We start from the raw sequence: 22,770 nt of genomic DNA on the forward strand, positions 1-22,770 counted from the left end.
TGGCATAAGAACCCCAGAACGAACTTACTTTATACTTTAATCATGGCACCAGTATCGGGGGAGTGATTATTCATAAAATGTATGGGTCTGTGCAAAAACCTTGAGCCACTGTTCATTTTACTTCCAAGGAGTCAGACTTGCTTGTAATTTTTAAAGTGCTCTTGAGCAATAGTTTCACACCTTCAGAAGTTCTTTCAATGTTTTTCTTTGGCTGCTTTTTCCACTTGTTTTCAGTTGGTTGTGAAACATCTGTCTCACTAAAAACACTGCATCCAGATAACCTGAATCACCTTTCTAACGTTTGCCTATATACGTGGATTGTTGAACATGCATCAGGATATTAGCTGAAACCGTAAGATATACAGGTACTGTGTGCAGCATGTCCTTAAAAACTTAAGGAAACAGGACAAATGGAGGACCAAGGAAGAAGAAGCCAGTCTAAAAGATCTTCCCACCGTGTCTGGAAGTCATATAGATAATAAACAAATCTAAGTCTAAAGGTATAAAAACACTTTTTAAGTATATATGATATGTACATGTGAGATTATAATAAACATAAACATTATTATTTGTAGGGAAAACTGTACAGAATATTAGGAAATGAATATATAGAAATCCAGTATACATTCACCATTTGAGGCATGAAATTGCCATACATAAAGCTATTGCAGAACCTGGACCTGATGCTGCTTGTGGGCAGGAGGGGGGACGGCTGGTACATGGTGAATGTGGGCTGAGGCTTTGATGCAGTTATGGGCTCCGTTGAGACAGCGTCTGTGCACAGCATCCTCGATGGAAGAAGTCACAATGATCTTCTCTGCAGTCCTCACCACACTCTGCAGAGATTTCCTCTATCATGGCGTGCAGCTCACAAACCAGAGGGAGATGGCTGGTCAGGACACTGGTGGTGAGAACAGGAGGGGGAAAGGTGTGGTCTCCTCTTCCGGCACAGGAAGTGCAGTTGCTGAGCCCATTTAACCCGTAATAATGTATTAAGTGACCAGTCAAGACTATCGGTTATCTGCACCACTGAAACTTGATACTATTGACTTCCTCCTCTCCACTGTCAGTGATGAATGGGGAATGCCTGGGCTGGCTTGTGCTGAAGTCAATGCTCATCTCATCTGTCTTCTTAACATTTAAGATCAGATTGTTGACAGTGCATCAGTCCACCAATCACTTCACCTGCTCTTGATAGGACAGGTCCTTGTTTTCCCTAATGAGACCCACCCCTGTTTCATACTTGATGATATGATTAGAAGCGGATGCAGCGCTGCAGTCAAGGACTTAGGACATATCCTGAGGAGGGGAGCTGATGGAGAGGTAGATGCAGTTGGAGGGGGTGTTTCCGTGTCTACCTTCTGTCTGACCTCAGTAAACACTTTCCTGATGAGTTCACGCTTTCATTCTCTAGTTTCAGTTCTTATTTTGTACAACTTATTCTCTCAATTACAGTAAAAAGGAGGTTAAAGTTGTCACTGTCCACCTGTCCTCACCTCTTGACTCACAACTTTCTATCTGAACCGATCTACCTCTACTATGTTCTTTATGTGCATATTTGTGTGAGTGTGCGTATGTATATGTGTGGTTAAATGTTTGCGCAGAAACTCCACCTGAATTCCTGCCTTCTGCCTCCACACACCTGAAACAATCACGCACCTGATCCTGAGGTCCTCGCTTGTTCCCACTACGTAAGGCAGTGGCAGATATTCAGTCTTCACTGGATCGTTACAGAGCAACAGTTAGTGAAGCCCAGTGTTCTGGGAATCCATCCTACCTCACAAACCATCCTGACTAAACCGTCCTACCTTTATGAATATGAGCTAGAATCATACTCTGATGGGTAAAGTTAAATGGCAAACCGTCCTACCTACTTAAATTTATGCTGGAATTATTCTGTGACAGCAGAAATGTGCATAAACTACATGCGGTAGAACAGTTTGCCAAAGTAGGATGGTTTACCAGAACACTGGCACCTTCTTGTGTTATAGTACCTGTCAGAATGATTCTGTTGTCCTCCTCAATAACCCTACATTGGTGAACGTTGCAGAAACGGTAGATCTGAGGATATTCTTGCCTGTGCAAACTGGGACCAACACAGCTGCTGATCTTTTGTATAGACCATTATCTCACTGTAAATAAATGCACTGAACTTGGGTTAGGGTACCTACTAGGGCACCTCAACCACCTACTTGCCAGGTGCTTGAGTTCTACCTGGCTAATAATCTCTGACAAAACTACAGTATTCTTTATTGTGTAGCTGACAACTTGCTTACTTATTAGTTTCAATGTCAGATCTGCTCCTTGCTAATCACAGTCATCTTTAGCCCCTTTTCCATGGTACCAGGTACCAGGTACTTGTTTAGTACCTGCTCGGCTGGGGTTCCAAGCGATCCAAACAGGTATTAAAAGACACATACCTTTAGTACCTACTGCCAGTAGCATTACTTGATGAGTCATGAGAGTGTCTCATTCACGAAAATCAAAACCACCATTTTTGAAACTTGGCAACGAAAGAAATGACTACAAAAACCAGAGCCCAATCCATAATCGTCCCTCCACCAAACTTTACATGACAGCGTACCACGTAGTCTGCATGCGTACGTGCTTGAGTTTATACTCCTGGCCATGGAAGTGATTGATACACCAGAAGCCAAAGATTTAGGTGGTTGTGTGGACACGTGGTGCTCAAAAATTGAAGTAAAAAAATTATTTTATTTCAATTACAGTTCATATTTTCCACCAACTAAAAAAAACCTGCAGGTGATACAATAAATTTAATTGTCAGTAAATGTGATAACAACTCTGTATCTTTAATGGAAACCCAACGTCCCGTGGCTCATTCATGAATCTAAACATGCCTCACAGCATGTTTTATTTATCCAGCTGTAAATACAATGAAACAATGCTTCTGTTCAGTTTTATCGAGTTGCCGCTGCTTGCTGGTCTTCAGCCCACGCACAGCCTTCTGCAATGATCCTCAGAGGAGCATAAAACCGTCATTAAAGACACATTAAAACTGGGTTTGCTTGGCACATACTTTATATTGCCCGGCCCCTGTGGCTTGCAGTTTGATGAGAGTGGAGATTTGTTGTGGCCGAGCAGAGCTCTTGTTTACTACAGTTTGTTAGACTATAAATATAGTGTGACCCCCCCCTCCTCCAGCGGCGCTTACTGTACATGGAGAGGTGATAGTCAGTTGATGGGTCTGCTGGTGGCATCACTATGACTCACTCTGATTCTCTGCCTACAGGCTCTCACCCACGTATAATATGGACCAAGACTCAAGTTAACTCTAATAGGCGATTATTCACTTTTTTGGCAGGAGAAACTATGGAAACTCAGAGTGAACACTGTCATCAGCTCAAGAGGACAAGCACAACAAGGTCCCCACACGATCCTAATGAAGACGTTATACAACTGCAGCTGATTCTGCAGCACATTTAAAATAACAGAAACATGTACAAACATGCAAGCATTTTAATCACTGAAGGCTTTTAAAACACAGCTAACACAAATGAGGGGGAGTCTTTATTTTCAGAAATCAACCTTTACCTGAAGTGTACAGACACATACTGCTGCTTCGGTGCATAGCAACAGTATGTGTCTCGTGTTATATTTCCTCTCGTCAGACTGTCTGACTCGACTCAAACCATCAGGGACAAATGAGTCTCACAGTTCTCTTGGATGCCGGTTAGAGCAGAGTTTCTATTTGTTGTCGTTTTGGGGGTTTTTTTCCTAGCAGTGCTGCTGCAGTTCCAGTGTTTGGATTTATGACTCAGTCAGTTATTCAGACGAAGAATCTAAACACATTTATTTGCACAACTACAGATTCCAGAGACAGATCCAAGTATTAGCAACACAGGTGTTTGTCCTCCCTGTTAAAAATCAGGAAAAACTGCTAACCCCCCTCCCCACCACCACCACTAATTTCAGTCACGTTATTAGTCTTTTCCATTTCAGTCATGGGTCTTTTATTTGCTAATCAGCTCTGTCCTGGCCATTATTTACAGTCGATGTCAACCATAAGAAATAGAAATAAATTAATCACAGAAAATAAATTAATTAAATGGAAAGAGCCAAATATTCTGTGGCCTTTGGCACCTACGCTTTTTACAGAAAGTAAATATACACTCACCAGCCAATTTATTAGGTACATCTATTCAACTCCTTGTTAAAGTAAATATCTAATCAACCTAAATACTTTTTGTCTTTCATTTGGAGGAAGTATTAAACTTGGTTACAAAAGTCCACAGCCTAATAAGTCAACTGTTCATGAAAGGGTGACACATGCATGGTTGTTTCCTTATAGAAGACTCAGAAGGTGTCAGACATGTCAGCTCATTAAACTCATCTCAGAAACAAAGCAAACAAAAGGGAGGACAGAAGAGTCTTATCTGTGTGTGTTGACTCAGAAAGCAATAAAGAATACATTATATTCCAGTAAATGTTGTGCTTCATGCTGGTGCCTGGTTTTTGTATTTTTCTTGCATAAATAAGGTTTCCACCACAAATTGATTTCTGAAAATGGCAGAAATTGATGCATCTAAAATAAATGAATTAGAAAAAAAGACAGAATCCAGGAAATTAATTTTCTGGGAAAGTAATCAGACCTTCCTGTCCAATGTGTCCCCTTATTTTTCAGTGTAACATACTGTGCAAATAAGTCTTCAGTTATGACCTTTAAATTTAGATTTGATGGTTTTATCGTCCAAGGTCTCGGATAAGATGTAGGTCTAGGTAGGTTTGTAAAGCTTTTGTATTGAACTCCTTATTTAAATGTTGCGTTCAAGAGAAAAGAATTTAAAGTGTGATGCACCATTCCAGAGATTTTAAAGTGTTGTATCCTGAAGATGGACACTGATGAAAAAGAGGATGACCACATGACTTCTGTTTCAAATGATTACATGCATTTTTCCCAAGGATAAAGCAGCTGTGTGGAATGCTCGGCCTTGATCCTTTTTGAGAACCATCCCACAACTCAGCTGGTTTGACAACTGAATATAAAGCACTGTTAACATTTGGGGAAGCTTCAGTTTGGAAGAAAATCAGAGTGGGCAGCATCTGCAAAATGCAACACGTTGTGCAGTAATGTATTGAAATCTTGTAGCATCCACCAAGTCCCTCTGCTTAAGAAGGCAAATGTACAGCCTGAGCTAAAGGTACAACAGAACTTCACCACATCGAGGGGCCAATGGATGGGGCCATGTACTGCAAAATCATGGATGAGCTTCTCCTTCCAAAAGCCAGAATGATGAAGATGTGTCTCCCAGCATGACACTGAACCAAACAATACCACCAAGCCAACAAAGGAGTGGCCAAAGTCTCTAGACCTTAATCACAAATCTGTGAAGAGAGATGAAGCTTCGAATTGCCAAGCGGCAGCCAAGAAACCTCAAAGACTTAGGGAGTTTCTGTAAAGAGGAGAGCGACAACACGGCTCCTGATATGTGTGCAAACCCGGTGATCAGCTGTGCTTCCCCACAAGGGTTTCTCCACCAAGTACCTGGGGATCAAATACTTATTCCGATCAGTGACATGCAAATCAATTCATAACTTTTCTGTAAAGGGTTTTCTTCATGTTTTTTTCTAATACTTATTTCTCTGACTGTATGAATGAAAAAGTAATACAAACTAAGGAAAATCCACAGGTTTGTTTAGTTTATGTGTGTTGATGCTCTTATGCATTTTATGGTAGATATAAATCTAATAGTTCAGCTGCTGTAGCTAAGATTAGCGTAAAAATTGTAAACAGCAAACTTGGCTCTGTCTCAGCATCCTCAGCACCATGTGTTTCTCTCTGAGCTTTTCACTAAGTCTTCAACAGGCCCAGTCTCCCTGTAGCTCATTTGCAGTTCTCTGGTTTTTGAGGTTGTTTTCATGGTCATCTGGCATCCTTTGTTGGGCATTCTCCATATCTTTGTGATAATTTTGTGTCACTATGTAGTTGTTTGTTCTGCTGCATCTCTTTGTAGCCCTTTGATTATGCTCAGACTTCCCAGCTCGGGCCCTGGGCTTGTGCCCAGCATCTTCAGTAATCTCTCCATGCAGCTGGTGCTCTGCTTTTGAACACAAATGAAATGTGCCCCAAAGACAATATTAATGACTGTTACAAAGCAGTGTAAGAAGTGTATTAACGTTGAGGGATGGTTGGTTTAATGCAGTACTGGACTTTGAACCAAGCTATTTTCTCCCAGAAGAAATCGCAGCTATAAGATGAGCCTAGTTTTAATAGCCAGATAACAAAGGGTCCTTTTATATGATCTAACTTGTTTGGAGCAGCCATCTATCCCAAATTCTAAAATTACCCTTTGAAATGTTTCACAAAATGCACTTCAGTTTTTTCCCTTGCAAATTATGAGAAAGGAAATAAAGTATCGTGGATAGCAGTGCTTGATTGTCTTCCTCTCCACTGTACACTTTCATATGAAACTGTAGAATAGTGTTTGATGCAATGCTCTGGGTTTGTTACAGAAATGACAAATCAGCTTTAGATCATAACACTTGGAGTGTGAGTAAGTCTAATTCGATGAAAACAAATGTCTGTTTTCACTCAATTCAATTTAGTTTTATTTATAAATCGGTGCTTTACATTGTAAAGTAAAAACCCTACAATAATTCTTATTTATAACAAGTGAATGGCCACATCATCATCAGCTGATATCTGTTTAACAAACATCAGTGCTGACTATGTGCAGGAGTTCATTCCTGCTGCACATCATTGTTCACTGTGTTACAATGCATAACGTGTGTGTGAACAAAAATCATTTTCTAACAGAAACAAAGAGTAAAACAGTACAAATGTGTTACCTCAGGGTCGTGTTCAAACAGAATGAATAATTTTTAAAAACAAATGATCGGTCAGGTTGTGCATTTCCAAATTTTACATGTTGTTTTACTGTGAGAAAGAGATGTTATTGAAATTATCCCAGCCCGGCTTGGCAAACAGTGTTTATAGTTTGATCACTATGATCTCTACTAAAGACAAAGACGATGTGATTGGTTCTTTTTTTTTAGGCCAATCTGATTTTCCAATGATTTTCTGGTAGTTCTGAGCTCAGTGAATATCCTCACTTTTAGTCTTACAAACATCAAAGACCTCAGGACTGTGAAGACTTGTTTTAGTTAATGCGAGTTAACGTCATTTTACAAAAGCCTGTTGGAGGTTAAAATGGGCGGATCAAAGACTTGTTGTGTGATGCAGTTCAGGAAAAACAGAGAACAGCTGCACACTAAAACAGCCAAACGAGGAACTTCCCAATATTTCCTGTGTTTGCTACTTTGACTTCACTGTCTGGAAATATCTTTCAAAACCATGGCTGAAAAATGTAATTTATTAATCAGATCAATTTTTTGCACAGAGTATCTAGAACTTTTTAGGAAGCAAAAAAGCAAAAAAAAAACCTGACAAATTTGGACTTTGGCTGGGTTTTTGCAGAATAAAGGCCTTTTATTACTTTTTTTGAGTGTCTGGCTTTAGTTTGACTTTGAATAAAGGAGTCACAGGTCTCCTGCAGGCTAACATGTAATTGTCTTTTGCTGCCTATAATATTAAAAAATTATTTATAATTGTAAATGATTTTTGTGGAATTTTTAAGAAATGTCCAATAAATTAAAAAAAATACAAATTTAGATAATAAAAAATAACTGCACAAAACTAGTGAAAGATATTTATGTTTCATTAGAAAGCTGCAGTTCAAAAAGAGTCATGCAAGTTGAATCATTCTTACTGAAAGCCAAATGATTACAAGGTTAAACATAAATACCAGTAAACAACAGTTTTAAAGGAGAATGAGTGTTAGCAGCCTGTTGCATAACAGAAGCAAACTTCAGCTTCCCTTTGTCTTCATTGTCTTTCCTTTTGTCCTCACCGTAATCACTTTGAGAGTGAACTGTGAAGTAATTTGTCCTTCAAATGCTCAGTGTCTTTTCAGCACATGTAGCACCAGCCCACTTTGAACCGCAGCCATGACGAAGACCCAATCACCAAAGCATTTAAGCTTCATATTGCCAGGATGGTGAAGCACCGGGTAGCATGGATGTTGCTCTCTGGGCTGATTCTGTCCTAAATCTAGTTCTTTGGTTTCAGCTATATTCCTTTTTTCAGACAAACATGCCCATTTTTGCATCAACTATCAATTTTATTGATTATTTACTACAAGCAGTAATCAGTTTTAAATGAGGCACATTTATTTTTAATTACTGCAAAAAAGTCTGCAGGTTCCATCATTTATTAACAGAAAATGTGCACGCTACACTAGAATGTGCTTTTTTGTGTTGCTGGATATCAAGTTTTGCTTTACACTAGGATACATGTCTTTGAATATTACTTTCATCATTATTTGTCCAAAATTATCATTAAAACTGAGAAACGTGTTTTAAAGACAATATGACATCACATATTTACTTGTTTTACAGATTTTAATTCATATATTTTACAAAAAATGCAGAGAAAGTCCATTTAAACATGAGTTGAGTTTACATGTTAGTATTTAGTGGTTAACACATGCCCACAGTGTTACACTTACATACTGTGCGGCTGATAGTATATCAGGGCTTAGGCGTGATGTCATAGTTTATGTTCACATTAAATGCATAAAAGCTTGATAATTTATAGGGGATTATTGTAACTGATCTAAACACTATTATAGCGTATACAGTGACTCCCAGCAGACCTCCCTGCCTGCTTAAAGAGCATCTGTTTTTCAGCGTTATCTTGGAAAGAATCGAGGGAATAATGATTTCATTAAGTATGAATCATTTCAGTATGATTCAGAGGTGTGAAAGGATGGGTGACATTTCTGCTGACATTTCTTTAATTTGATCCATAACAGGGGAAGGTTGGAAAACTGCAAAGTACTCCTTTAAGCCATCATACTCACACGTTTACACACATTAAAGTGTTTTATGTTTTAGGAAGATGAGGTTATCTTCAATTGGGAAGCAGCACCAGGTCCTGATTCTGAGAAAAAAGCTTCATATTTATAGAAACTGTTTTAAAAAGATCTTTCTATTTCCCCCTAATCCATTGTGTGAGGTGTGCTGCATGTGATTTCTGTGTCTTAAATATCAGATAAATGGTAAAAATGGTACGTTTTTAGACATCAAAGTCTTACATAAAGATGTTGAATAACCATAAATTCTGTGTAATGTTGAAAAAATATTACATTTGAGGATAGCTCAGACTTCAATGACATGCTTTTTCAAATGTGTAGTGCCTCGTGTACGTCTACAACCAAACAGCTTTTGTCTGTAACACAGTGGAAAATATAATGATAATAAATAATGGTTACACTTTTGTGTTGATATGAAATGTAACTGATTATAGACTCACTCTGGGATGAAAAATAGCGTTCAGCTAAGGCTAGCTGTCACGCTCAAAGTGAATATGCGAAACACAAAGAATCAGATTCTTCTGCTCACTGAAGCAACAGAATAACAAAATATTAGAATTTAACTCAGCACAGCTGAAGCACACTTTTCTGAGATGCTCTGTCCTGCACAGGGAGCCACATTATTATTGGAAATGCTCAGTGGAGAGTTCATGATCAGTGACTCCAAGCAGCAGAGGTGAGTCACCACACCTGCCAATCAAAGTAGGCCATGCCCCTAACTCCAGCATCCAGGTGGATGTATTTTAAAAATCAGGATTTATGAAGAAGACAAAAACATAAATATGGTATAAAATGCCTTTTAATTCTGTAAAGTTTGGCATTTGTTTTAAATCCTGTCCTGTGTGACAGCTTTTCCAATCAGATTTGTGATCTGAATGCACGCTGGTGCCAAATACATTTTGCTTTCCCAAGAACAGCTATATAAAAATCTGCTCGTTTAGGTGTTTCTTTCTTTTATTTATTCATTTTTATTTATATTATTTCAGTTATTACATTATCTGTGGGATGATATGATGATGTCTAAGGCAGGACATTAGAAGATGTTTTTGTACTCTGTTTTCCAGTTGCTTGGTCCAAACCTGTAAAACGGGCTCGGCAAGACTTGTAGACGTTTTCAAAAAGAAAGTTAAAGATTTACTTTTTTGCTTTTAAATTTTCAGGATGTTTAGTTTTATAATTATCTTGTACCTCCTGCAGCTGTGAAGCAGCTTGGTGTGAGGTGGATGTCAGTATCAAGTGGAGCTGCTGCGCTGGCTCCTCTCACTGGGTCCAGCTTGATTTATTAATCAAGTGCTGGAGGTTGCAGCAGATCGTCATTACTATTGTGATGAACATTGTGCTGTTACCTGTTGTTTGCAATCATCTGCCTGTAATAATCCCGTCTCTCCTCGCCTCTCCTGGTTTCCTGCTCCCAGCTGTCTTGGAAATCTTTCCTCCTTCGGAAACACACTCGGCTGCTGCCTGTGGAGCAAACTTGCCCACTTCATCACTTGTTCTCTGTAACCTGTCAAAGAAAGGAATCACCTGCTCCCCAGCCTACCCACGCTCTGCCTGTTCCCCTTACTAACTTCTGATTTGCCTCCAGCCGCCCACGGACCCCCCTCCAGTCTCCTACAACACAAATAAGACTGACACAGTTTATCACTCAGCTCTGCAAACAATATTCCTCATCTGCAGCTCCGTTAGCTCCCTGTCTCACTCGGGGAGACCTCCTGTGTTTTGACACTTATGTTGCAGAACGTTGACACCTCCAGCCTACTAGTTTTTCACTATTTATTCTTTACCAATAAATGTCTCAAACTTGCTACCTTGAAACAGCTAAATGGCAGTTTTCTTGAGAAAATGTTACTAGAATACATTCTTTTCTATCCATCCATCAATCATCTTGATGCATGCTCATCAATCATCCAGGTAAGTAGAAAAGTTGATTCTGTTCATCTGGACGTAGCGTTTTGTGGGAGAAACATTTCGTCACTCATCCAAATGACTTCTTCAGTCTCAGCTGACTGCAGGTTTCCCCAATCTTATAAACAGCACATTTGCATAATGACTGAAACCAGCCCACTGAAGGAACAATTGTGAATGGTACTCATGGCCAGTGATCAATGGTCCTTGACAGTGGGTTTTGATCAGTGGTTGTTGATCATTGGTCATGAGAATTTGCATAATTAAGATTAAGGAACTGACCACCCAGCCCATTGTTCCTTCAACATACATCAATCATCATCTTCGGGTCACGATGGCAGCAGGCTTAGCAAGGTTTCCCAGATATCCTTCTTTCCAGCAACGCTTTCCAGTTCCCCTTGAAGGATCCTGAGGCCTTCCACAGGCCATTCAACACATATCATCTCTCCTGGGTTCTCCTTCCAGTTGGTCATGGCTGGAAAACCTCTTGGGAACATCCTCATCAAACGCCTGAGCCAATGAAGCGCGCTCCCTTTGACGGGAAGGACCAGCAACTCTTCTCTGAGCTCCCGCCAGATGTTTGACCTCCTCACCACAATCTTGTGCTTTCAGTCACTACCCAAAGCTCGTGAGCACAGGTGAGGGTTGCAACGTAGATCTAAAATTGAAAGCTTCGCCTTCCTCACGCTCCAGTTTCCCCATTCTTTTGTGAACAAAATCCAAAGAGTTTTGAACTCTCTTCCATGGTGTAACTTTTCCCTGACCTGTGTTTAATTTCTAATTGAAAAAACTGAGAAACAAGGATTTTTCATTAAACTGGAGCCAGTAAACTGTATATGTCTGGCACTTGATTTTCCCACGGTGGCCCTCAGTAAAACTGAGTCTGACACCTTTGGTTTAGAACAAAGTCGTGTGAAAGATGTTGCTGCTGCTGTAAAATTGCAAAGAAACATCAAGTCTGACAAAAATACACCTCTGCGTCAGACAGCGGCTGTCTTGTTCCTTTCCACCTAGCTAGCAAAACACCCTCTGTGTGAGGGTGTAAAAGATATTCTTTTTGGTTTACAGAAATAATTCATACATCCATCAAGATACATAATAAAATCACTTAGCACACACTGTGCTGACCATCTGTTGTCAGCGCCGCTCCAGAAATCCCGGAAGGACGACTGTGGGCAAGTTTGATATGACTCACCGCCCAGCTGCCGGGAGATAATCAACACACAAAACAAGGAAAATGGCAGAGTTCACTGTAGTGCTGTATCTGTTGTCTACACAGTGAGAATCTGTGGTTTTGTTCGAGCTCGACTACATGTCGGAGACGAGAATGCAGATGTGGAGAAAGACTTGCAGATATGCGAAGATGGCAGCATTATTCATCACCCGACTGATCCCTGAGCAGCAGGAAGGGCTGACGCTGCTGCAGGAGAATTCATTTTCTCTCTGCCAAATTGACAACAGTCGCGCACACAGACTCCTTTTTCTGTTTTAATCAGATTTCCTGACCTTTGCGCCGCATGAGTAACATCTTAATTGGATTGGGGATTCGTTTAGAAGCCCCTCTCGAGGCCTCTGAGGTGATGTGCGTCTGATTTACATTTCTAAAGCACTTTTGACAGAACGTGTATGAGATTAAGCTCTAATTACTTGCATAAAGCAGCATTAAAAAGACAAGATGAAACACGGTGGACTGACAATAAATGGAACCTGTATGAATCTTGTATCTGCTGAGAAAACAAGGAGAGAGAAAAGAAAAAGAAACCTGTTTTCCTCTAAGGTGAACTTTGCTCCAGTTGCTCCAGTTGAGTCCATACAGTCCAACACTGTGAGCTACACCCTCACAGGCCATCTCAGAAATGGCAAAAAGAAGAGAAGACAAAACACAAAAAGGAAAGAAAGCAACAACTTACACGTGGCAAGGTTCAGTAACCAGCACTTTATATGGAACGCAACAGCAGGACCTTGGATGAGGGACACTTTCTGCATTTTCTAACCCAATAACATGTCCAGGTGTTACTCATACAGATTAACAAATCCTCCAGGCCAGCCTTCAACACACAACACACACACACCTCTAGTTCTCAGCTGGCAAACAGTGTTGTTTTGCTGCAGGTTCACGTGCAGCTCCCCACAAATGTGACTGCACAGCGTGGTGATGCATACAGCTCCGGAGTAATCTGTAAACATGACATATTGATCTGCAGAATGATTTTGAATCCTCTGAATGATTTTTCTAATGTGGCTGTCTCCTGTTCTGTTGCTACAAAGCTCTGACGAGCGTCTCATCTCCTTTCTGACTTTCGGGAGTTTCAGTGGTAGTAACTGTTGGCTGACGTTAATCAGCTCCAGTTGTGCTTGTTTTTAGTTGTCGCTGGTTCAGTTCCACAAAGAACTTCAACAAATAGGCTGAGAAACACCATCACTCACAGCTGCTTCCAAAGGCTCCATTTATATTCAAACACAGGAGTTTAAATCAAGCCATAAAATTTTATTTAATCTGCAAACTGTCAGATAAGTGCAGTGCAATAAATGTGCATGCAGTGAAAAATAGCATAAAATGCAAATAAAAGAACCTCAAAACTGAGTTTGTTGTCCCAGTAACCAAACGCCATGACACCCTCAGGATGGATGGATGGATGAATGGATGGGTTTACCAGGATTCTGCTACTGACTGAACAAAAATTAAGATACCAAAAAATCACCATATAAAATTGACCATATGGAAATACTTTCCTGTTTTAAATGGCTTAACAAAATTAATTAAATAATACTCATTCCATGCTTTTTAGAAAGTATAGGTATTTTAGGCTGTGAATATTGGATATAATTTGTAGTTTCAAATGTATTTCTACACATCAATGTAAGAAAACATAATATTTACCCCATTTACCTTGTTTTTTGATATTTTAACAACTGTTTAAATGTTTGATTTTGGAAATTGCGCCCGGAAGTGTAAATATATATTTTGGACGTTTGTGGAGACCGTGGGTGATCACAATGTAAAGTATTCACTGCCCTCCTGTGGTCAAAGTGGGAAATTGCAGCACTTTTTGACAAGAAAAGTTTTTAAATACTTGTTAAAAGCAAAACGTCTGAGTGATTATTGTTGCAATTATTGAAAAACACCACCACTGTTGACAAACCGCAGTATTTAAGGCTTTTTTGGAAACATTTTTTGATTGTGTCGTTGATCGCTAGCAGGAACACATGTAGTTGGTACCCTCTAGCGGTGACGTCCTGAACTGCAGCACACAACAGCTGTCAAGTTAGACGTGATAGCATAGCTTTACATCCGATGCGTTCTTTCAAAATAAAAGGACACGTAACTAACGCAAAGGGATTTAAAAAATCTCTTGAAAATTAGCCAATGAAACCCAAATAAAATTGGCTAAAAATGTAGTAATATGCAAAATTATATAACATCCAAAGATCTACAGTATATATGTATGAATGATTGTTGTATTTCTCTTTAACAATATTGAAAATTAAACTTCATAAGCATAGAATTTGAGAGTAACATTTCAAAAGGCCATTCAACCATTTATTTGCTCTTTGGCCTAATTAATTATTAAAATTACATACATTAACCTGTATTTTTTTTTTCATGTAATGTAAAAATAGCAGTTATCTTACTTTTTAGGGAACGCTCATTTCAGACGACGGTAAAAAACAAACAAACAACTGACGTACTACGTCGGCTGCTGCTGTAACACTGCAGGAAACACAGCGCTATACGGCCCTTCGCACTTCCTTTCATACCGGCGCTGTGTTGGGGCAGAGCAGCGTCAGAGAAACTGCTGGATTAAAAGACTCCATATACTGACACAGAATTCACGGTAAGAGCAGAGAAAGCACACACAGACGTGTGAAAAGCGCCTGTTTTTAGCAGCATTTTCAGTCAAACATCAGAGTTTTGTGTTTACGCGCGTGACGCGCTCCACCCGGTTAGCTTAGCATTGCTAGCATGACCACCTGGCGGTGCCTAGGGTTAGCGTTAGCCACAATGAGCTAACGGTGCAGAAAAAGCGTTTCAATGCTGCTCTATTTCTTTTAAATAATTACACTGGCTGATCTCAAGTTAGCAACTGTGCGTTTAGTCTTAGTATGTCTAGTTTTTAAGCAGCGATTATTACCAGTTGGCTACCGAAAGCCCGATCATTACTTTATGTTACCAACTTTAATGCAGCATTACAGGATGATGAAATGATCCACGTCAGGTCTACTGCGCACTCAATCTGCTTTGGAGATTGTCTTGATTGGTCTTTGTTCATCGGTCTTAAAAGACACCGCGTTAGTAGGAGATGTTTTATTTTAGCCACAGAGCGGTTCTTTGTTGGTGGGAGCATGCCAGATGTTATCTTGAAGGGCTCAACACAATACCGGTTCCTTGTTTTTTTTTTAACTGTACCACCTAAACCTTACAAAGAAATATTTGACGCAGCTGTGGCCTACATTTAGGCTTGACTCAGGATAAGTATGATGAATGCAACCTCAGGTCCATCTGAAATGGCCCAGATGTCCCACTTGTGGGTCAATCAACATTTAAACCATTTAAATACTGTATTTGTGGCCTGTGGTTCATGTCTGTGGGGCATGCAGCATTTGCTGTGCTGTAACTGAGCCTTGAGTGTCAAAAGTAGACCAGATTTCTACAGGTCAAACTGCCCCACACTAAAATCATTTGGGGTGCATCCACACACATTCATTTTTGTTCAAAAGCCCTTCTGTTTTGCTTTATTGTAATTAAACAGCATTGTGGTATAGAAACCCCACGGCACCCTGCTGATTTAATTATAGAGTAACAGAGACACCCTCCACCCACGCTAATAGCTCAAAAGGTGTTTGTTACATGCTTAGGCAACAGCTTGTACCATAGGATCCCAAGTGGTGTACTGCAGGATCCTATGTTGATCATACAGCTGTAATGACTGATTCACGAGCTATGTAAGTACTTTTTAGGCACTCATGTACCAGAATTCTCTTTCTGTTTTTGTCAAAGGGATCCAAAATCTCTTTGTTGATAGATGGTGGGAAATACTACAGCATGACACATTAAAAGCATTTAATGATAAAAAAACAAAAATTGAGAAGGGGCAAACCACAACTAAACATCAGTTAGATCCACCACCTAAAGAAAAGAGAAATGTGGGAAGAAACTATCCCAAAGACTTGCTTATATTGGCTAATTATGCAGGAGATAAATAAAATAAAAACTCAAACAAGGCAATTGTTGTAAAGAAAATAATTATTGCAATTCGGTTTTAACAATCAGTGGAAGCCAAAATTGTAACTAAAACGAAAATTTGTTTAACTGAAGAATCCTGTCACTGTTTTAATATGTTGTATTATAGCCATAAATCATGGAGTTGACTTTCAGGGGTCAGTGATGACTAGCCCACTGCGCAAGCTGATCAATGCCTGTTTCTTTTAGTGCATTGCTGAAGAAATCAGTGCTGCTCATTGCCTGAGACCCTGTATGTGTACCATCAGTCAGCTAGACCCAGAAGGTTTTTAATGTTTGGTCTCATAGGGTTTGTCGTCTTTTTCCGTTTCCCCTCTGTCTTCAGGCCATGGCGAAGTTCCACGCCCCTGTGATCCAGGACAACCCATCCGGCTGGGGTCCTTGTGCGGTCCCTGAGAAATTTAAAGACATGCCCTACCAGCCGTTCAGCAAAGGAGATCGTCTGGGAAAGGTTTGTTATCAGTTTTGCTCTGAAAAGAGGAAAAAGGTTTTCCAGGGTTTGTTTTTTTACTGACTTTGTGTGTTTTGTGTTTGGTAGGTTGCAGACTGGACCGGAGCTACTTACCAAGACAAGAGATACACAAGTAAGTCACAGCTGTACATAGGGCTGTGCGATATGACCAAAATCTCATATCCCGATATAAGACATTTATCGTCCTGACAACGATATGAATCACAAAAATGTAACATTTTCTGTAAATTCGATGAATCTCGGGCAGTTCGACTTGGCGTGAAGTGTTTTCAGCTGGGCGTCCTTTACCTGGAGTCGAGTGTTTTAAACGATGCATGAAACTATACATTTTTACACATAGGTTGTAACGGCCGATGTTTTCTTTGTATTTATTACACGGCGTGCTGCGGGGAAAAGCCTGTTCTAACGTTTGAGTCTAAGGTTTATTTTTTTAGCACCTGGCGGCTCTTTTTGCTTCTCATCCATAAACTCTCTGCATACTATTTCACATGATTCAGTTTATTTTGAAAAGTCTCAACAGGATCTTGAGCTTTATTGTGAAAGGTTTACATGGAAAACAAACAAGCGGACAGCGGAGCCACGCAATGGTTTTACCGTTGTTGTTGCTAATGACAACTCATAAAAACAGGCGCTTGTCCGTCCGTAGTGTGGTTATATTAAATATAAGAGAAAGAGAGAACTTTAAGAAATTAATATAGCCACTACAGTGACCATCAAAACCATGAACAAATATTGCCGTAAACAGTTTATTTCACAACACCACGAAACAAACGATAGCGTGATAGGAAATGATAGACGTTTTTTTTATCATCATCCGATATATATCGCTATATCGAACAGCCCTAGCTGTACAAAATCTGCCTCTTTGGTACGTTTTATTTGGCAGATTTTCTTTGATTTTCTTATATCTAAAATAAAGTTTTTAGATGAAAATAGACTTGAATGTAGCTGGTTTTCAAGCGAATCTGTTACACCTAAATTATGTGGAAAAGATAATTTCTTGTGTTTCATTAGAATATCAGCAGGATTAGACCACGACATCTGTTTTATTTGTATGATATCACAGTTTCTTCTCTTTTATATTCTGATTTACTTTTCTGTTTGCACAAGCATTTCAAACATCATCAAAAAACCTTCAATTTATTTTGTGGTTTCTTGCTGATTTCTTAATTGTTTATGTTTATTTTGTCCTCAGATAAATATTCCTCTCAGTTTGGAGGCGGCAGTCAGTACGCCTACTTTCACGAGGAGGATGAGACGAGCTTCCAGCTGGTGGACACTGCCAAGACCCAGAAGACGGCTTACCAGAGGAACCGCATGAGGTTTGCTCAGGTACGACAGATCGTCGCAGAGTGGGTGATATTTAAATGTTTTTAATCTAACCTTTTAGGACTTTGGTAACAGTATGTTTTTGTTTTCACAGAGGAACCTGCGCAGGGACAAAGACCGCAGGAACATGACGCAGTTCAACATGCAAACGCTCCCGAAGAGCGCTAAGCAGAAAGAGAGGTGAGAGGAGAGCACATCTGAACGCTTTTGGTCACAGGCGGTGAAATCGTCACATCTTGAAGTTTGATCCCATGTTTTTGTCTTGTCAGAGAGCGAATGCGGCTGCAGAAGAAGTTCCAAAAGCAGTTTGGTGTCCGTCAGAAATGGGACCAAAAATCCCAGGTGTTTATTTACTGTTGAAATATAAATTCAATTTTTTGTGATGTAATAATGGGAAGGTTCATGTGTTTTTGCTTCAGGTTGTTTTGGATTTTTTCATTTTTATGATGTAAACAATTAATCGAGAAAATAACTGGAAGGTAAACTGATACTGGAAGTCCAGAAAGAATATTGGCCACAGCGTAAATTTGAGTTTCACACTCTGGCTGTTTCACAAATAAGCTTAAGAAGTAAATAAATCCCAGTGAGCCTGACCTCGTATCATTTAATATTGGCTAGTTTTGTAGTGCATCTCAGTCAAAGTAATGTCAGCATATGCTGCTTTAAATCTCAGCCCTTGCCAACAGTAAGAATTACATTTTTTTCTGGTATGATTGCTTTTGTGGCTCACATCATGTTTAAACCCATTTTTAAAGATAATGTGATCTCAAGGTTTTAAGACTCAAAGGTGTGTTTGTACTGTGGTGTTATTGACTTTGTTCTTGACATCCTTGTCTGTTCACGAAGGCGCAGCTGAAGCCCAGAGACTCCTCTGTGGAGGTTAGGAGTGACTGGGAGGTGAAGGAGGAGATGGACTTCCCCAGACTGATGAAGATGAGATACATGGAGGTGTCTGACCCCCTTGACATGTAGGTGAAGCTGAGCCGCTGTTTGTAATAGATTATTATAGGGGGGAAATGCAGGTGATGATGAGGTTTCACTTCTCATTTCCTGCAGTGAGTGCTGTGGTGCTTTGGAGTACTACGATAAGGCCTTTGATCGAATCACCACCCGCAACGAGAAGCAGCTGAAGAGCATCAAAAGGATCTTCCACACTGTTACTACCACCGACGACCCCGTCATCCGCAAGGTAAAAAAATATGTTGCCTGAAAATGCATTGCTGTCTGAACCCTGTGTTTGGCAGCTTTCTTACATGATTATTTATTTCTTTCCTCCCTCCAGCTGGCTAAGACTCAGGGTAACGTGTTTGCCACTGATGCCATCTTGGCCACCTTGATGTGCTGCACGCGCTCAGTCAACTCCTGGGACATCATCGTGCAGAGAGTGGGCAACAAGCTGTTCTTCGACAAGAGAGATAACTCAGACTTTGGTGAGCGACCTGTAGTCACCAGCAGCTGGTTTCACTCTGATGTTTTACACTTAGTTTGCTCGGAAAAACAAGTTTGACTGTAAATAAAGCCTGAGAGAACAGCTCATGACCCAGGTGTTTTTCTGCAGAGAAGAAAATTTGAAGGATTGCAATGAGAATTTTTAAACCACTCTTTTATTTACCCCGCATTTTGTTTACTTGAATGTAACATATATTTACAACCCTGAAAGACGTTCTCATTGTGGGGAAAAAATGCCCCAAAACATTCACCAGTGAACATGACTGAGTTCTATCAGCCATACTGACGCTCTGATCTCCAACTGTTCCCCTCAGATCTGCTAACTGTGAGTGAGACTGCCAACGAGCCTCCCCAGGATGAGGGCAACTCCTTCAACTCTCCTCGCAACCTGGCCATGGAGGCCACGTACATTAACCACAACTTCAGCCAGCAGTGTTTACGCATGGTACGAAGTCACATGACTGGAAGCCCCAACGCCTTTCTGTGCTAAGCTAAGCTAGCCTTAAACAAAATTGGCTCATGAAAGTGAGTGGTCTTTGTTTTCTTTCTTGTAGGGTGGAGACCGTTACAAGTTTCCTAACTCAAACCCATTTGTGGAGGAGGATATGGACAAGAGTGAGGTGGCATCTGTGGCTTACCGGTATGTTCAGTAGCTTCAAACCAATTTGTAATTTCTCATCTTTCCAGCAGAACAAGAGGCTGTTGTAACTGCTGTAGTAAATATTCCTGGGTTTAATTCCTGATATTTTGTATTTGTGTTAAAGGTACCGTCACTGGAAGCTCGGAGAAGACATCGATCTGATCGTCCGCTGTGAGCACGATGGCGTGATGACTGGAGCCAGTGGAGAAGTGTCCTTCATTAACGTCAAGACTCTGAATGAGTGGGACTCCAGGGTAAGACAGGAAACGGGTTTAATGAAGTAGAGCTTAGTCAGTCAGGCTCATCTGTCTGTTAGTCGAGGAAATGGCCCGAAATAATTAAAGCCCTTGCTAGGTGCAGCGTCTTCATCTGCTCAGCTTAAAATGTATTCGATATATCTCCCTGACCGTTTTTACAAAAACTTAGAAAAATAAGGAAAGAAGGTGCTCTGGAGAAAACAAATAGGCCTAAATGGCAATTCCAAAAAAACCAGAAATGTGTTTTTTCTCAGTCTTTTTCACGTGCTTCTAAAAACTGCTGCATTCTGTACTTCACATGTTTGATCACTAGATGTCAGCAAAAGGAAGTAGGACTCCTTCTGTGCTTCTGAACCTATGGTCAGCTATGTTTGTGGGTTGAGTCTATTGTTGGAGACCAAGCTCTCATACAGACATAGGTCCTTCCAGATGTTTCACCTCACACAGAACAGAGTCTATGCTGTGTTAAAAATAACCATGGTTGTACCTCTCAGCTGCATCTGTCTGATGTGAATTTTCAGTGAGTAAAAATCAGAAGTGGTGACACATCTCCAGATTCAGACTCTGTGAAATATTGCTGTAATGAAGGCAGTTTTGTTATTCCAGATGCTTTTAAGGCATCCGCTACTAGAGCCACTCCTCTGTTCACAGGCAGTTAACCTCCTCCTTCAGCTAAGTATATGCTGTTCTGTTTATAAGCTTTGGTGCGTCTGATTTGTCTTGTCCTGTAGTATTGTAATGGTGTGGACTGGCGTCAGAAGCTGGACTCTCAGAGAGGAGCCGTCTTGGCCACCGAGCTGAAGAATAACAGCTACAAACTGGCGCGCTGGACCTGCTGCGCCATGCTGGCTGGATCAGAGTACCTGAAACTGGGGTGAGGAGCGAGATTCCGATTCTGTGTGTTAAAGGAGAGGAGGCTAATTTAAATATTAAGATGCAGAAAAAGGTTTTTCACCAATCATTGATTGAGGAGCAATCCAGTTCCTTCTTGCAGTGCTCGTAGGCCAAGGCAGTAAGCTGGACTGACTGTCTCTGCATCACTCTGTGGTTTCTCCAGGTACGTTTCTCGGTACCACGTGAAAGACTCTGCTCGCCACGTCATCCTGGGCACCCAGCAGTTCAAACCCAATGAATTCGCCAGCCAGATCAACCTGAGCATGGAGAACGCCTGGGGAATCCTGCGCTGCGTCATCGACATCTGCCTCAAGCTGGACGAGGGCAAGTACCTGATCCTGAAGGACCCGAACAAGGTGAGCCGGCGCAGAGAGCAGAACTGAAAGGCAGCTGGGAGGTGTGTGAGCTCACAAGCTGATATTCTGTTTCTCATCTACAGCAAGTGATCCGTGTGTACAGCCTGCCTGATGGGACCTTCAGCTCTGATGAAGATGAGGAAGAGGAGGAGGATGAAGAAGACGAGGAGGAAGAAGGTATGGTTTAGCTCCTATTTTAAATAGAGGTTGAACTAAAGCTTGTGTGGGAAGCACAGGATGTTCCAGTTTAACATGTTGGTGCTGGTGTGAAAATGGTTTCTGTCACTGGTGTGTGTTAGCGGTGAATACAAGTGCAGGATTTCTTCAGGTACAAATGTTTCTTACACACAGGACAGCAGGGATGTGCCCGACCAGCTGACGGTGCTGCTGCCCTCATTGGTCAGGGCCACAAATGCCAGTCGATTAACTAATTCATATTTTTAAATGGATTGTAATGCATGCTACATTTGCACATTCAGTGTTTGGTGCTCAAATTTGAGTGTTTTGTCACTTTTAGCCCATTTTGGTGTAACTTTGTGGAGTAACATTATCACATCTGTACTGGACCAGACTGCATGCTTAGTTGTCAGAGAACAGATATAAACTCTGTAAAAATCCAAGAAACTGTTGGAATTTGATAAAATCACATTTTCTCTTAGTGTTTTGGTCTTTTTATAAAACTTAATTCTTAAGTCTGTTTCTGGGGTTGAGAAGGTCTTTTTCTCTCCAGTGGCTCCCTTATGCTGCATTAACAAGAAACATGGTGATTATGAAATGACCAGTGGCTATTTTTTTTGACATATTCTTTTATTTATGATTGCTGTCATTGTTTTTGAACACTTTCTTTGGAACATCCAATCACATGAACCTCTGGGGTCACAAGAAGTTACTCAGAGTTAAAAAGGAAAAAAAAAGAAAAAGTAGCCTGTAACCTCAAAGAAACATTTTGGGTTTTTTTTTAACAGCTCATCTTTCAAATGCTATAAATGAAATAATTCAATTCCAGGGTGAAGAAATGCATTTGTCTGCACTTTTTTTTTTTTAATTATAAATTCCAAAGTTTGTGTGTCTTTGGTTTTTGAGTGTTCATTGTTCATAAATCAGATTCTTCTTGCACTTATGTTGAACCCTTTTCATTTCAGATGATGATAATTGAAGTGTGGAGTCAGCTTCAGTGACCAAAACAGCCTTGATCCTTCACTGAGAAACAAGTGAATTCCTTTTGACATTCAATAAAGGCAATAGCAGATTATACAACTACCTTTAATGTCTTGTGTTTTATTTCTTGTACTGAAGTTCAAAACATGTCATAAAGCATTTTATAGCTGAGCA

General features: G+C 40.3%; 1 protein-coding gene across 2 annotated transcripts; it reads left to right on the plus strand.

Annotated features, from left to right (window-relative positions):
• The first annotated feature begins 14,479 nt into the window (after positions 1 to 14,479).
• eif3d (eukaryotic translation initiation factor 3, subunit D) lies at positions 14,480 to 22,698 on the plus strand. Of its 2 annotated transcripts, none has more exons than XM_080906125.1 (16): positions 14,480 to 14,635; positions 16,367 to 16,492; positions 16,580 to 16,625; positions 17,709 to 17,845; positions 17,937 to 18,022; positions 18,112 to 18,184; positions 18,689 to 18,810; positions 18,899 to 19,031; positions 19,125 to 19,272; positions 19,606 to 19,736; positions 19,846 to 19,931; positions 20,056 to 20,185; positions 20,920 to 21,062; positions 21,246 to 21,438; positions 21,522 to 21,615; positions 22,581 to 22,698. In XM_080906125.1, the coding sequence occupies exons 2-16, from the start codon at positions 16,370 to 16,372 to the stop codon at positions 22,592 to 22,594; spliced, it is 1,659 nt and encodes a 552-aa protein (XP_080762251.1). In that variant the 5' UTR covers positions 14,480 to 14,635; positions 16,367 to 16,369; the 3' UTR covers positions 22,595 to 22,698. The 2 variants fall into 2 exon arrangements, with proteins under 2 accessions (XP_080762251.1, XP_080762252.1); XM_080906126.1 differs by having other exon boundaries at positions 18,695 to 18,810.
• The last annotated feature ends 72 nt before the right edge of the window (positions 22,699 to 22,770 follow it).

The sequence above is a fragment of the Rhamphochromis sp. 'chilingali' genome (assembly GCF_963969265.1).
Source record: "Rhamphochromis sp. 'chilingali' genome assembly, chromosome: 15".
Lineage (NCBI taxonomy): Eukaryota > Metazoa > Chordata > Actinopteri > Cichliformes > Cichlidae > Rhamphochromis > Rhamphochromis sp. 'chilingali'.